The sequence below is a fragment of the Colletotrichum fructicola genome (genome assembly GCF_000319635.2).
Source record: "Colletotrichum fructicola Nara gc5 chromosome Unknown KSG_Nara_v1_contig02, whole genome shotgun sequence".
NCBI lineage: Eukaryota > Fungi > Ascomycota > Sordariomycetes > Glomerellales > Glomerellaceae > Colletotrichum > Colletotrichum fructicola.
The window spans coordinates 6,626,546-6,641,834 of record NW_027094052.1 but is presented as its reverse complement, the minus strand read 5'-3'; the positions used below and the strand labels follow the sequence as shown (position 1 = coordinate 6,641,834).

Here is a 15,289-nt window from a genome sequence, read left to right as displayed (position 1 = left end):
GACCATTGCGGAGATCTGTGCGGCCAATGTTGTGCCCGGGTGTTGGGGGAAATCATTTCGGGCGTGTACGACAAATTCGTCTTTGGGCAATCAGTAGCATTCAGTCGTCACGGCCGTATTGTTCAAGATCGGCTTCACCTGCCGGAATGCATGCGAATCGTTGCAGTCTTTGACCCAGGCATAACGGAAGCCTCAATATGTCTCAGCTTCTTCACGCTTTGCTGTTGTATTGTATGGGTCGTCATCGGGTTTGCAGCGCGAATGCTTCAAGGCAAGGAATCTGAAATTGGCTTCTGGGCAATATGTCTCCCTCCGTTAGTCATACTCCTGCTTCTCTGGGTAGTTCTTGTGCTCATTAAAGAATGGCGGTCATTGGGACGGACACGCGCCTGGGACGAAGGTATCGAAATGCATATTTCCATACCCGGCGACGAAGATTCCCTCGTTTGACACCGTTCTGATCATCGGCAATGAGGGAACAGACTTTACGAAGAAGACCATAACGAAGACAAGATACGTTCAAACATTTATCTATTAGATGTCAAATTTCCAAAAATATGTACTCCGCAGACTCTTGGTACCACTATGCTAGCCAGAACCAGAACTTTTGCAACATGTTCTTCGGGATCGGCTCCTCGTCGAGCTCCGCCATGTCCTCCATCTCCTTCACGCCTGTAATGACGTCGACGTCCTCAGGACGCTTCGCAAACGGCGTGCGGAACCAGATCTTGTGACCGACGTAGAGCACCAGGAAGATGGGCAGGGTAATGTACGCCGCCAGGAAGTCCGAGACGCTCCAGTGGCCGGGGAAGAAGACCTGGAAGCCGTTGGTGAGGGTGAGGATGCAGAGGATGAAGAGGATGAACCAGGTGAAGTAGGGCTGCAGCGGGGTCTTGAAGGGCAGGCGGTGCATCATGTTATGGAAGATCATGGCCTTGCGGAAGCGCAGGTAGGTGATCATGACGACGATCCAGGCGATGAAGCCGCTGATGGTGCTGATGTTCATGAACCAGGTGAAGACGGTCGAGGTGCCGCTGCTGACGGTGAGGAAGGAGAGCAGGCCGATGGACCAGGTGCCGAGGACGGCGGTGTAGGGAACACCGCGCTTGGTGGTCCTGGTGAAGAAGCGCGGGGCTTGCTTGTTGAGCGCGAGACTGTAGAGGATACGGCTGCCGGAGTAGAGGAAGGCGTTGCCGGCGGACCAGGCGGAGGTGAGAATGGCAGCGTTGATGACGTGGTTGAGACCGCCAATGCCGGCGCGCTGGATGCCAATGACCCAGGGGGAGGCGGCGGCGTTAGAGGTCGGGCTGAGGAGGCGCTCGTCGTTGGAGGGGGTGATGGCGCCGATCATGAGGGAGCCGAGGCCGTAGAAGATAGCCAGACGCCAGACGAAGCGGCGGGCGGCCTTGGGGATGTTGCGACGGGGAGCAACGGTCTCACCGGCGGCGAGAGCGATCAGCTCGGGGGAGGTGATGAAGGCAAATCCAGCGCGGACGAAGGCGGTCCAGTAGGCCAGGAATTTGCCTGTATTCCCGTCCACTAGGTATGGTGTAATTGCGCCAGGGTCGTACCAGTACAAGAAGCCAATGCGGCCCTCGTCGGGGGCGCCGCCGAGGATGATGACCAGGCTGACAAGGATCAAGCCCAGAATGGTGATGAGCTTGATACTGGCGAACCAGAACTCAGCTTCGCCGAAGATCTCGACAGCGAAAATGTTGAGGGCGAGGGTGACGACGAGGATGATAGTGATCCAGACGGCGGGGTGGACGGGTGTTTGCCAGTAATCGAGGAGGATGGCGCCGGCCGAGGCCTCGGCGCCGACGAGCATGGCGTATGCGTACCAGTAGTTCCAACCGGCGGCGAAAGCCAGACTGGGCTCGACGAAGCGTTCGACAAAGTAGGGGATCGAAATGCCCTTGAGGGGCAGGAAGGTGGCCATCTCGCCGAGGTTGTTCATGATGTTCCACACGAGCAACATCATGGAGAGGTATCCCATGAAGAGCGGCGCAGGGCCGACGGCGGAGAGAATGCTGCCAGAGCCGACGAAGAGACCGGTTCCGATGCTTTGGAGTGAGGTCAGCTTGCGTTTCTAGGCGCAATTGGTGGAAAGGGAATGAGAGGAAGACTCACGCGCCACCCAGAGCCAGGAACTGAATGTGTCGACTCTTCAAGCCACGCTGAAGCTGGTCATTGTCCTCGAGCAGGTTGGGCTCGCCGCCGAGAGCCGCGAAGTTGACGTCGCGGGGGTAGGACTCGCCCTGGTGCTTGGACTCGACGTCGTCCATGGGACCGCCGCCTCTGTAGTCTTTCTCCATTGTTGCTCAGCCAGGCGAGAACAAGAAGAGAAGATTCGGAGTGGTGGTGATGGAGTGAAGGAGAGGACGAGGGACGGGGACTGTCTTATTTGAAAAAAAATTGGTCGCAAATGGTGTCGGTGGGCGTCCCCGGCGCAACCACGGAACGATTCTACAACGCGGAGAGCAGCGCGAACAGAAGAGAGAGGACTAATTATTTTAGTCAAAGGACTCGAGGGGGATGGACTGCAGTATTATGGAGTCTCAGTCTGGGGGCAGCGACTTGGCCAAGAGGTCGAGTGCATGTTGGCTTCGGGGTGGATGTCGTGAGACATGAGGACCTTTGTACCGGGACTGGCCCAAGCAACGGAACCCGCTCCCGTGGGATTGTGTGTTGCGCCTAAGGAGCACTCCAGCAGGTAAGGTAGTAGGATATTGAAGCCAGAAGGGTGTTGCTGGGTGACGTAGAGAATCTGGAGTCGAGAGTGCGACCCTTGAAGGCTCTGCAAGTGCTTGGCTGCTTGTCGAAAACTGAGGTACTGCGTAAAAGTGGATGAAAGATGCTCGGCACTGACTGGGTGGGTGGACGCGGGCAAGCTTCGCGACGGGGAAACGCTAGGCCCAAAACGGCAACGGTGGCAGCCATCAGTTGTTTCTGTGTCGTAACGTTTTCAGTGAACCCATGGGGTAACGCACTCGGACGGAAGGCTTATCTACTTGGCGGGCCAGAATGCCCACTCGTGCTGGTGCCAAGCTCCACGGACATATCCACCTCGGTCGCACGCTCGGGAAAACGTGCGATAAGAAACATTTCATTGCTGATGCTGCTGACCGACGAAGAGGCAGACCGTAAATGTAACTGACCGAGTGCCCTGGTATGGCATGGGTGAGGCGAGGAAACGGAGAGTTTTGCTTAGCGTCAAGAAGGTCACCCGATCCGGCATCCGATTCCTTCTTTATTTTTATTTTATTTTTTTTCTTCTGTACCTGCACCAAAAACGCAGGCAAAGACGGGAACCAAGAACGCCCAAGGACGCTAGGCTGGCCTTGTCCACAATCTCTGCATGGCTTACATAAGACTACCCCTCACCTCAAACAGTGAACCCCATAGTGTATCACGTGCTTCACTGATCCCCGAAAGAGCGGGTCCCAGACGGAGGAAACACCGATGGTACCCGCTCACTGCCGCGTCTTTGGAGAAGCATCACGTAAAACTTTGGCATTTCTGACCACCTTCTCCAGAGTCCCTGTTAATTGCACCACGTTTTTCTCATCAAATCGCTCATTCTGCAAACCCAATTGCCTCTCGGCCCTGGGGAAACCGATCCATCTTCTCATTGGCCCATCTCCAGCTTTCATCGTTGCGCCCGAAGTCCGACAACTGCAATCGCCGAAGGACAAACCGACTGACTGACCGAATGCCTGCTCCACGTGAATCGCGTCGCGCCCTGTTCGCTGGGTGCAAGTCTTGAGCCGCGCTCTCGATAAGAATCGCATGATTAGCACGCAATTTGCCGTCCACTTTACACAAATGAGCTGTAGTCCCACGCCTGCGAACGATACAAACCCAAGTTTCCGTGAGAAGAATCATTTTGTCGCGTGCAAAGTCAATGTTAGACCAGGGCCCCTAAGAGCTTATCAACACAGGCATGCACAATTCGCATCCATACCGTCCATCGGCATCTTGATAATCAATCCCCCGCATGCTCTGCTCTACCTACCTTAGTGCAGCACCCTTGACACGGCCCGGTACAGAACCCCAAACTCCCCGGTCCTCCTCCGCGTCCGTCCAGCGCCACGAGTGACAGGGAGACGGAATGGTCGACCGACGGCACACTAGCGTTTGTCGGAGACCCATACCGATCCCGATCCCGACTTTGATGTGATATCTGCCGCCTGTCTGCCTAATACCGCCATCGCGGCTCAGACGACCTACTTCTTGGTGCCCCCGCGAGAGAGATACGAAACATTTACGTGGCTTGACTCAGCTGCTCTGCTTTTCCGTCACAGTCTAACGTCATGGACCTGATAACGACGGGACGAACCCCGGTGTAAGAGTCCATTGCAACTCCACGTCCTCCACGCCCTGCCACGACCCGACATGCCATCCTGCTGCGACTAACACCCGCGCCAAACGAATAAACGATACCCATCAAATGTCTCCGGAACGCTCGGGGAAGATTGCCTTTTCGGATGTCGAACGCGCCTTGCAGCCTAGTCGCGCCCTGCCGCGTACCTGATACGGACCGCCTTTTACATCCGCAATGTTTTGACAAACGAGTTTTTGATTACGCTAGCGACTGTCCTAGCCTACACCCAACGTCGATGACGAGTCAGAATTCTTCCTTCGACATCACGAAAAGAGCAACTCGAAGGTATTCCAAATAAGCGTTCAACACCTACGGCCTGCCATCAACCACCCTGTCCACATAAGACAATGAGAACAATACACTGCTGCAGTCGCCACCGCCGGCAGCTAGAGAAGAAAGCCAGGTTGGTGAACAACAGAGAGCGGACCGAGGAAACAAGCCCATCTGTTCATGAACTTGTTCATGCTTCAACTAAAGAGATGACCGTTGGGGTTCGAATCCACTCCAACCATAATATGCCAGCCAAAAGACTGGGAGAATTTGCTCGACATCGTTGGGATATTCATTTGCGTCAACGCCGAAAATGACGACGTTGAAGACCCATCACCTGCGAGACTACAAATCACTGCAAAGACCAAGGGAGTCTATTATATGACTGTGAGAGTTCGCGGCCAAATCGCATCGTGATGCTCCCAGAACCACTTCGCATCATGCGCGAGAACGACCTCTACCACACTTCCCTCAAATCCATGCGTCTTCAGTTCTCGAATCCTGCGCAAAGTGTCCGTTGCCACTTCCTTGTCGGCATGGATGCAGACAGTCATCCCATTCTCGGACCATGAAGCCATGTCTGTCAACCCATCGAGTATCCGGACGTGGTGACAAGCGTCGCCGGCAAGGTACACCCATCCTTTTTCTGCCACCCGCGTCAGAACGTTCAAGTGTCCCATAAGGTGTCCAGGGCTGTCGACAATATAGACCAGCCCGTCTCCAAACAAGTCTATCGCGTTGGGAAAGGGGCCGACTGGCCGCCACTCGTGGTCGACATTCGGGACTATGGCGTCAAGTCCTCGCGTTGGTAGGGTGTTTGAAAGCGCAAGCTCTGTATCATAGATGGGTAGAGGGTTCATTTTGTTCTTTTGACTTCCCAGTTCAATGATTCGCTCGCCTGGGAGGAGATCTTTCTCAAATTTTGCCGCCGAGTGGTATTTCATACCGTGTTCCAAAAGATGCCGAGTCCCGTGGCCGACGATGAACTTCGCCCGAGCAAAGTCCTTAGGGTTTCCCACATGGTCATAGTGAACATGGCTCAGAATAACCGCGTCGATATCGTCAGGTCCCAAACCACCCTTGCGCAGCGAATCAGAAACATCGGGTTCCGTATGGATGGGTTGCCTAGTCTTGAGATGCGGTTGAATGTCGGGAGGGTAGTCCTTCAGATTCTTTCGCATGCCCAGATCGAACACAATACGGGTTCCAGTCACGGGATGCTGGAGCAGAAACGACATGGACGGGACAAGATTTCGGACTGTTTTGTCATGTTGGTCTGCGCAGAAGAAATGTTCCGGAAGAGTTAGGAATCCACTGGGAAGCAACGAAAGCTTCACAAATGACGTCGAACCATTGTTTTCGGCCATTTTGCATGGAGGGAGAAGATAGTAACACGACACAGATTTTGGATTCCTTACAAGTTCACCTGAACACGACCTCAGTGGTAATGGTTGCTCATCATACCCAGAGCATCAAGGCGCAGCACAGCCAAGATGCCTCCGCTTCGTTGGAGATTTGTGGAGGGTGTTGGAGAGAGTTGGAGAGATGGATGCCTCGACATACGAGCAATTTCATTGGTCGAGTCTCCAACAAGCACCAGCATAGGCGTAGGAGGTCCACAACCTCCAACGACTGAATGGACAATGTTGGTTGAGGGTTTGGAGAGTGTTGCAATTCGAGCTTCTCCAACTTGTTTGATTCGCGGCAAAGTATTCTCGCGAAGGTCTTCATGCGGACTTGAATATGTGCGGGGCGTCGGATGTGGAGTTCCGGCGAGTTCGACTTCGGCGCCGGCTCTGGAAGCCGAAGATCTCGGGAGTTCGGCAGCTGTCACCAAACTACCACACAGGTGAGTCAGCTTTAGCGGCAATGACGTATTTGTTTCTCTCCAATTCATCCCCTTGTTTACTCCTGCTCCCTCGTCCCAACTTGACCACACAACAAACTCCAAGGGCTGCATAGCAATCATCCTGCAATTCTACCCTCGCCAAGAACCTCCGTCATTCTCAACACCAAACTGTACGCTCAGCCCAAGTATCCATAAAAAGGAGCCAGGATGTCAGGTGCTAGAGCCATCGTCAAGACCTTGGACCATCTCGTGCTCACCTGCGCGAGCGTTCCCAAGACGGTATCTTGGTACAGCACGTACCTAGGAATGAAGGCTGAGACGTTCACCTCACCCTTGGATCCCTCGGTTCAGAGGACAGCGCTCAAGTTTGGTCCGCAAAAGATCAATCTGCATCAGCAAGGCAAGGAGTTCGAGCCCAAAGCGAAAACGGCATTGCCCGGGACAGCGGATCTCTGCTTCCTCGTACAAGACGGCACAAATCTCGAGGAACTTATTGAGGGGTTCCAAGCAGATGGCATCCAGGTGCTCGAAGGCGAAAAGGTTGTCGCCAGGACCGGAGCACAAGGCCCTATTCAGAGTGTATACGTTCGGGACCCGGACGGAAATCTCATCGAGTAAGACCCCGAATTCGATCCGCTCGCCAGGCGTTGCTGACTTAATGGACTCCTAGACTCTCTCATTACAAGTCATGAAGCTGAGAGTCCTGAACGAAGAGACGGCATGGAACACGATGTTTAGCTCACATCAAGACGCTGCAGACTTAGTCGATATATAGTATGCATATCTGTGTTTCCTCCTCAAAATCTAGTACTCAATTTTAAGCCTTGGTCTGCCGGTTGAACGGAGTGATCGCCGTGCCTGGATAGGTTCTGCATGCGTAATAAATGGGGATCTCTGCAGAACCCTAGCCAACATGCAATCAACCACAGCCACCTAGATATAGTTATTGAAACCTGCTGTTGCAATACCATTGACTTCGGCGATCTTCAGCGTTTCCTGAAGGCCCTAATGCTGCGGAGCGGGGCAAACGCGGGGGCTGCGGGGAAACTTGTTCCTCTTCCTTTCCTTGACGACTGTTCGGCGTTCCGTTTCACTTTACACCCTTGGTCTATGCTGACCTCACTTCATACGAAAACAACGCTTGATGTTATCTTATCAACAGGAAAGCAATTGACAGCCCAAGAATGACCACTCAAAACCCGGCAGTGCACCGCTGCGTACACTGCTCTCGCGAGTTCAACCGCTCAGAGCATCTAGTAAGGCATGAGCGCACGCGTGAGCAACCCGATGACTACATGTTTGGCGGTGAATCAGACACTAATACGAAAACCCCATGCAAGATACGAAAGAGAAGCCATATAAATGCACTCTTTGCCCGCATGCCTTTGCCAGACGAGACCTGCTCCGTAGGCATGAGCTCAAGGCCCATCGCCGCGGGCAGCCTCCACGCAAAGTTACCAAAACAAACCAGAGTCTCGCGCCAAAAGGGTCAATACAGAATGTTGAGCTCATGGATGTAGAACTCCAACACAATTGGAATGTATTGCAAACTCGAGACACGTTAACGGCAGGTGGCGAAGAAGCGAACCACGACGTTCTGAATGCGAATTTCACCGTGGATGCTTTTCAAGAGGTCGCGACAGTGTCTGAATTCACCTTTGGACAAGTTGACCAGTCTATGCAGGACTATCTACTTCAGGACACCGGTATGTGGCTCAATAATCTTGATACCACTGCCTTTGGCGCCTTGGACACGTTGGAAATCCTAGCGGATACATCCTCAGCGCAAACAACAACCCCTTTCTCGCCCGTCGACTTTGGGGACAAGGCAGCAAGAAACCATATTCTCTCTCACCCCGGTTCGCCAACTCTCCATGACACTATGACCAATCTTTCCATGCCAAAAGACCATCTACATGTGACGGAATCATGTTGGAGACGCATGCAATTGGAGACCAGGAAGACAGATCCACAATACGTCTTGCCATCAAAAGACGAACTTTCCCGGTTTATTGCCCGCTACTTCGGGAGCTTTCATCGTCATCAGCCTTTTCTTCACGAGCCGACGTGGTCGGCGAGCCGTTCTCCAGTCATGCTGGTCCTTGCAGTCTGCGCAAACGGAGCATTGTACAGCCTCGAGCAACCGACTGCCTTTGGACTATACAAAATGGCTGTCCAGATGACCAGTCTTACAGATGAAGGTATTCACGCACTACAGACAATGATGCTACTCACAGCATTTGCTGCGTGGAGCGGCACGAAAGAGGACCTGAGAACTGCGTTGCAATTCCATGGGCGTCTTGCTTTTGCTATACGTCAGGAATGGGCACTTTCTGAATATGGCGAGAGCGCAGAGACCACCATGTGGGAAGCCTGGCTTGCGCGAGAGTCTCTCAAGAGGTAGATAAGTCACCGAATAAGAAGGAAGTTCTTGGACTCACAGTGACCAGGGTGACCTTCTGTATCTTTACTCTCATGAACCTGATGACGGTGGCTTACGATATACCATCACCGTTGCTTTTGGAAGCCCAGCATGGCATGCCTGCACACGAGAAGCAGTGGTGCGCGAGAACCGAGGTTGATTGGGCTCAGGCTATGCGATGTGCTGGAAACCAGACATGGCCGTCAGCTCAAGTCATTGTCGAGAGACTTGTAGACGAGTCTCTACCGGTCCCGTCTCACATCGGCATGTTTGGCTGCCATGTCCTCATCTCGTTCTTACTACAGAAGATCATTCTGTTGCGTCGATCATGTCCCACACAGGACGTCATCTATCTTGAAAATCGACGTTATTTCAGCCGAGCTCTTCAGAGGTGGCAGCTTATGTGGGAGAGCGAGCCTGAAGCATCGCTGTCTCCTGACCACCCCCAAGGCCCGATTCTGTTCAACTGCACCGCCCTTCTCAGGGTAGCCTATATCCGTTTGGTTTCTGATTATTCATCTATCCGACGGAGTTTTGCCGCTTCATGCTCCGAGGACAGAATAGCGACTTCTATCACAGCAATCGAAGCCCCGATTCGGGGTCCAGACACCACAAGAGCAGCCATCCAAGCATGCCTCGCTCTTAGAGTTCCGACACAACTAGGCTTCAAGATGATAGCGCGCACTAGCTTCTGGGTGTGGAGCGTCCAACATGCCTTGTCTTACTTTGAATGCGCTTTGTTGCTGTCGAAGTGGCTACAGGCTAACCAACAATCATCGGATCTTTCTGATGAGGAAAGGAGGATAAAGCAAATGCTGGAACAAACTATCGGTACAAGTAATGGAAGCTCTCAGGCAGAAGGATCGTCTACGCATCTAGACGTTCTTGTCTTGAAGAGATGGGCAGAGTTGTTCAAGACAGAGAACACCACAGTTTGGCAAATAATGCCCAAAATGGCGCGAATCCTTGAGATTTACGCAGACACGCTTTCCAATACCCCTACTGACTAAATGTTGGTGAAAGTTTGAGAACCTAGCAACGGACTCACCCCTAATGCGGTTGGTCAGTAAGCCTGTATTCCGGTTCTATAGGATCATCACTCGAAGAATATAACGAATGCGATGTGTAGATAGTATGAATACCTGTATGTTTCAAGACGTAAATGCAACTTTGATGTGAATGAAGGCGATGCAGGCAAGAGTTAATGATTGGATGACATAGAACACGAGCTATGCTTTGCTATGTGAATCCATTTGAAGCATCCTCTTCGTGGCATCATCCCTCCCTCTACTGCTTGATCTGAATACCCTCATTCTCCATGTCAACCAGAACCTTCTCCGACGCCTTGAACGCTTCCATGCCGGCAGGAACGCCCATGTAAATACAAACTTGTACCAGAACCTCCCGAATCTCGGTGGCGGACACGCCGTTGTTGACGGCGCCACGGGTGTGGACAGCAAGCTCATGGACCTTTCCAGTGGCAGCAAGCATAGAGAGATTGATCAATGATCTTTGCTTGCGGTCCAGACCTGGACGATCCCACACAGCTCCCCAACAGAACGCAGTAGTGAACTCTTGCATGGCCTTTGCAAACTCGGTGCTTCCGTTCTTGAGAGCGTTGTCGACGTATGTGTCGCTGAGAACGCTTCGCCGGATGGGCATGCCCACCTCATAGAGGGCTTTCTGGGCGTCGGCGCGATTTGAAGTGGACGACATGGTGATGAAATGGAGCTGTGAACTGTAATGATGGTTTTTGCTTTTGTAAGAAACAATGTTTGTGTCGTTCATATGGGGGTGCTGACTGCTGAGCAGCGTTTGTAAATCCCGAGTCTGGAAAGGAAAGATCACTAGATATACTACTCTTACCACTTCCAAAGACAAGGGATGGAACTATACTCTGACCGAGGTGACTGCATTGAGCGTTGGAGAGATCTTTGGAATGGTCCTGCGAACCCCGTGCCACCTCCAACACCTCCACATGCAACAACTACGGCGATATTTCCCCGACACGTCAAGTCTCCAACTCTCTCCAACAGATGACGTTATTCTCGTTGAACATAAGCCTTTACCAAAAAGAGTAGGCATTGTCGTGTTTGAGCCAGCTAACCATCAGATCAAGAAGTCACATTTCGGCAAGTCCAGTTTCTTCAGTTACCTGGTCACACGAGGAAAACGAGTTCCGACCGACAGCAATGTCTTTTCATTTAGGTCAATGAACCGCATGCATGCAGCAACTTGTGCATTCTCATATCTCGAAGGGTAATTCTATTTATATTGTATTTCAGAGCCCACCCGAGTCTACAACTTGAACCGACATTGGTCTGTCGCCACCAAACCTGGAAGAGACGACATATCTACGAGAAAGTTTAGTCGGTGACACTACGCAGTTTTGCGGGTCATTCATTCCAAATCAACAACATGGCCAGCGCAGCCACCACATATGGATTCATTGGTAATACGCCTGACCTAGGAGCGTTTCTTCGCATTCAGAATTCTTACTTCATTAGGATTGGGTCAAATGGGCCATGGAATGGCCAAGAACATCAGGCTTAAAGTGCCCCCGACCAGTCAACTCGTTATTTTCGACGTCAACAGGCAAGCTGTTGACAGCTTTGTCCAAGAACACAATGGTATCGGGGTCAAAGCTGTCTCTTCTCCTATAGAAGTCGCTGAAATTGCTGTGAGGACCTCAGAAGATCTGGTTTGAGCTTCTTAACATCGACTGCAACTGACCACCAGGCAGGACGTAATCATGACCTCGGTTCCTCAAGCTTCACACGTCAAAGACGTATTTCTTCACCCTGATCATGGTCTTCTTTCTGCCAGAAGAAGACCGAGCCATGAGATGTTGTTTCTGGAGCTGAGCACCATTGACCCGAAGGCGTCAAGGGAAGTAGCAAACGCAATCAATATCGGAGAGTGCGGGAAGTTCGTCGACGCCCCATGCTCGGTATGTCATCTTTCTGTATTATCCCAGTTTTACAATACCTCTAATCTTCCACAAACATTCAGGGTGGTGCAATGGGTGCTGAGAGATGATCCCTGTCCTTCATGGTGGGCTGCAGCGACGAACTCTATCCTCGAGTCTTCGAAATTTGCAAACTCATGGGAAGTGAAGACAGCATCTTTCATTGCGGAGAACTGGGCTCTGGACTTCAAATCAAGCTTCTCAACAACTACCTGTCAGCTCTTACTGCGATGGCCACAGCAGAGACCTACAATATCGGCCTACGAGGCGGCCTGGACGCGCGCAAGTTGGACCGCGTGATCAACGCGAGCTCGGGAATGAACTTCAACTCTAAGATAAATAATCCAGTTCCAGGAATGACTCCAGCAAACGCCGCTAGCCACGGTTATGTGGGAGGCTTCTCAATTGAGTTGTGTCTTGGAGTCCTAGAACTAGGTTTCAAGACCGCTGAAGACGTTGGAGCCAAAACGGTGCTGGGCAAGCCCATGCTCGAGGCTTACAGAGACGCTGCCAGTCATGAGGAATTTCAGGGTAAAGATTCTAAGGTGATTTACAAGTGGCTCGGGGGAGAGAACCCAGATCTTTCATAGAGCTTGGGTCTACAATGTGGTGTGGTGTATGGTATATCAGACGGTGTTAACCTTCCGATTAGGGGGAAGTGCCGTACTATCTTTTAAATGTTTTTCGAAATCGAGTGTTAATTTGCTTTTTGTTTTTCTTTCTTCTTTTTTTTTTTTTTTTTTTTTTTTTTTTTTTTTTGAATGATATATCAAAACTCAACTTTTCACCGTCCAGTCCAATTTGTGAATAATACCACACATCCGTGCTCGTAAATTGACTTTGACTATTCGTCACAGATGACGAGACAGCATAGTACCAATGAGCCGATGTCGCATCGACGGTACGACAGCATTACCACTAATGGCCGTGCTAATTCGGCAATTGCTGACCGTTAGTCTCCCACTCACAAAGCGACTGTCATTCTGTAGGTTTTGCGCCATTCACATCGAATTTCACATGAATGGTACATCCTAACACTGCATGATTGCACGGCAGAGTCGCACTGGTCGCTCTTCCCGACGAGAAATTATCTTACGTAAATATGAACCGAGGTGCTTTTACTGCTTTTTCTCTCATCGTGAAAACCCCTACTGGATAGAATCGAAACTTCCTCCACATGTCAACAAGACCATCCCGTCCTCCCCAACTCCAAGAAAGTACGCAATCTCAATTAAGTTCTCTGAAATACCACGGGCCAGCAAAATCTCCACATGTTGGAAGCGATCCCGATTGCGATACCGGACTGGCCCTACCGAGACTAGAAGAGGGGTCTCCCCCAACAGACCCCTCATGTATTCCGACCGGCTGCACCCTAGAAACTCCCCGGCCGACCACTCCCCGGATTACCCCCGCCTAAGGCGGCTAACACACCACCCCAAGCAAAGGATTTTCCAACCTCCGCATAAAGTTTTCAGCAACCGGAAGAACACGTTAAAACCATGCGCCCTCTCTACTCTGACTCCTCTGCGCCCCGGCAACCCCAACTTCACCTAACGCCGGGGGAGACTACCCCTCTCATTGCCAAGATGGCGAAAGACGTCGACGAGACTAGAGTCCTACAACATGGCCACGCCGAAGCCTCCGCGACTACAGATGCGGAAACTGCCAAGGCAGACGAGCACGAGATGACGATTCCAGTCATTGACGACGCCTGGTTGGCTGTAGAGAAACGCCTTCGTCGCAAGCTCGACCTCACTCTCATGCCCATCATTTGGGTCCTATATCTATTCAACTATCTTGATAGAAACAACATCGCGTAGGCCACCCATGAAGACTACTTGTATCGGGGGACCAAGCACTGACTCGAATGCAGCCAAGCAAAGCTTGACACTTTTGAGGCTGATTTAGGACTCAAAGGCGAGAACTTTAATACAGCAGTTTCCATTCTCAACGTTGGGTAAGCTAGAACGTGCCTCTCTGTCTCGCCAATCTATTAGCTTGATGCCAAGATGTTTTTGCAGTCATGAAAATGCATAAATCATAGAATGCTGCTAACCTGTCATGTAGATACATGCTCATGCAGCTGCCGAGCAACATGCTCCTTACACGAGTGCGGCCATCACTCTATATCCCATTCTGGGTGTGCGCATGGTCTTGCATATCAGCCTCTACTGCTGCGACTCATAGCTATTCCGGTCTCATTGCTGTGCGGTTCTTTCTCGGGGTGAGCGAGGCGCCTTTTGGGCCCGGTGCATTTTTCCTGCTCTCGTGCTGGTACACCAGGAAAGAGCTAGCTCTCCGCACAGCGATCCTATACTCAGGTATCAGCTTAGCCACAAGCTTTTCAGGACTACTCGCCGCTGGTATCTACTCAGGCCTGACTGGAGTTCATGGAGTGAGCGGCTGGCGATGGTTATTCATCATTGAAGGAGTCGCAAGCTTCGGTTTCGGAGTTATGGCAATGTTCCTCCTACCGGACTTCCCGGCGTCGCAATCTGGCTCAGCGACGTGGCTTTTGACGAAGGAGGAACGTCAAGTGGCGATTGAGAGAATGACGAGGGATCAGGTCTCAAATCAAGAGTCCAACAACTCGCTTTGGTATGGGTTACAAACTGCAGTCAAAGACTACCGAGTTTGGGTATTCGTAAGTCCTTTGAAACGACTTTTGTCTTCTCCTCCACGTTGAATTGCAACATAATGACATCACCCTTCTACTTAGGCATTCATTCTCTGCTGCAACCACACTGCATATGGATTCAACAACTTCTACCCGACTATCGTCAAGGGCTTCAATCTCGGAAGCAGGACAGTCACCCTTCTTTGCACAGCTCCGCCGTATTTAGTCGGTGCTATATTCTCTTTGCTTGTAGCGTACTCGAGCGACATTCGGAACGAGCGCGGTTGGCACATCAGCCTTCCGATGATGATGTCTGCGGTCGGTTTCATCATCTCTGCTGCTACTTTGAACGTTCCGGCCCGATACTTTGCATCATTCCTCTACATATCAGGAGCCTTCTCAGGAAACGCGATCCTCTTCGGTTGGGCAGCGTCCTCCGTTAGTCAGACACCTGAGAAGAGAGCTTGCGCGACCGCGATCATCAACATCTTTGGTCAATTTGGCAATATTTGGAGCCCATACTTCTTTTCGCCCGGGGATGCTCCACGTTATGTCAAGGCTATGATACTCATGGTCGCGTTCTCACTCGCAAGCGTACTGGGCTGCATGCTGATGAAGTGGACTCTGAGACGGGACAACAAAAAGCTTCTAGAAAGATTTGCCGGCTCGGGCACATCTCCGAACCTGTACACCCTCTGAACAAGTACAACTACACAAGATCTTCTTTCATAGGGGCGTTGAGACACAAGATGCATTAAGCATAGAATAAACGATCATAT

The 15,289-nt window shown here is 51.6% G+C and overlaps 6 protein-coding genes across 6 annotated transcripts; 3 read left to right on the top strand and 3 right to left on the bottom strand.

Annotated features, from left to right (window-relative positions):
* Positions 1-583: 583 nt before the first annotated feature.
* On the bottom strand, positions 584-2,315 carry prnB-2 (Proline-specific permease; the record flags this gene model as incomplete). The annotated part of the gene is made up of 2 exons (XM_032022419.1): positions 584-2,063; positions 2,131-2,315. 2 exons carry the CDS (start codon positions 2,313-2,315, stop codon positions 584-586), a joined length of 1,665 nt encoding a protein of 554 aa, XP_031880686.1.
* A 2,716-nt stretch (positions 2,316-5,031) lies between these two features.
* mpaDE-3 (Cytochrome P450 monooxygenase mpaDE) lies at positions 5,032-5,892 on the bottom strand (the record flags this gene model as incomplete). Its single annotated transcript, XM_032022420.1, has 1 exon — positions 5,032-5,892. One exon carries the CDS (start codon positions 5,890-5,892, stop codon positions 5,032-5,034), a length of 861 nt encoding a protein of 286 aa, XP_031880687.1.
* An 818-nt stretch (positions 5,893-6,710) lies between these two features.
* On the top strand, positions 6,711-7,195 carry RDO1 (Glyoxalase domain-containing protein RDO1; the record flags this gene model as incomplete). The annotated part of the gene is made up of 2 exons (XM_032022421.1): positions 6,711-7,117; positions 7,174-7,195. The coding sequence occupies 2 exons, from the start codon at positions 6,711-6,713 to the stop codon at positions 7,193-7,195; spliced, it is 429 nt and encodes a 142-aa protein (XP_031880688.1).
* A 3,017-nt stretch (positions 7,196-10,212) lies between these two features.
* On the bottom strand, positions 10,213-10,641 carry pcaC-1 (4-carboxymuconolactone decarboxylase; the record flags this gene model as incomplete). Its single annotated transcript, XM_032022423.1, has 1 exon — positions 10,213-10,641. One exon carries the CDS (start codon positions 10,639-10,641, stop codon positions 10,213-10,215), a length of 429 nt encoding a protein of 142 aa, XP_031880690.1.
* Positions 10,642-12,030: 1,389 nt separating this feature from the next.
* Positions 12,031-12,483, top strand: CGGC5_v004677 (putative 3-hydroxyisobutyrate dehydrogenase; the record flags this gene model as incomplete). The annotated part of the gene is made up of 1 exon (XM_032022424.2): positions 12,031-12,483. The coding sequence occupies one exon, from the start codon at positions 12,031-12,033 to the stop codon at positions 12,481-12,483; it is 453 nt and encodes a 150-aa protein (XP_031880691.2).
* Positions 12,484-13,479: 996 nt separating this feature from the next.
* Positions 13,480-15,209, top strand: CGGC5_v004676 (putative transporter; the record flags this gene model as incomplete). The annotated part of the gene is made up of 4 exons (XM_032022146.1): positions 13,480-13,709; positions 13,767-13,850; positions 13,961-14,537; positions 14,613-15,209. 4 exons carry the CDS (start codon positions 13,480-13,482, stop codon positions 15,207-15,209), a joined length of 1,488 nt encoding a protein of 495 aa, XP_031881057.1.
* Between the last annotated feature and the right edge of the window lie 80 nt (positions 15,210-15,289).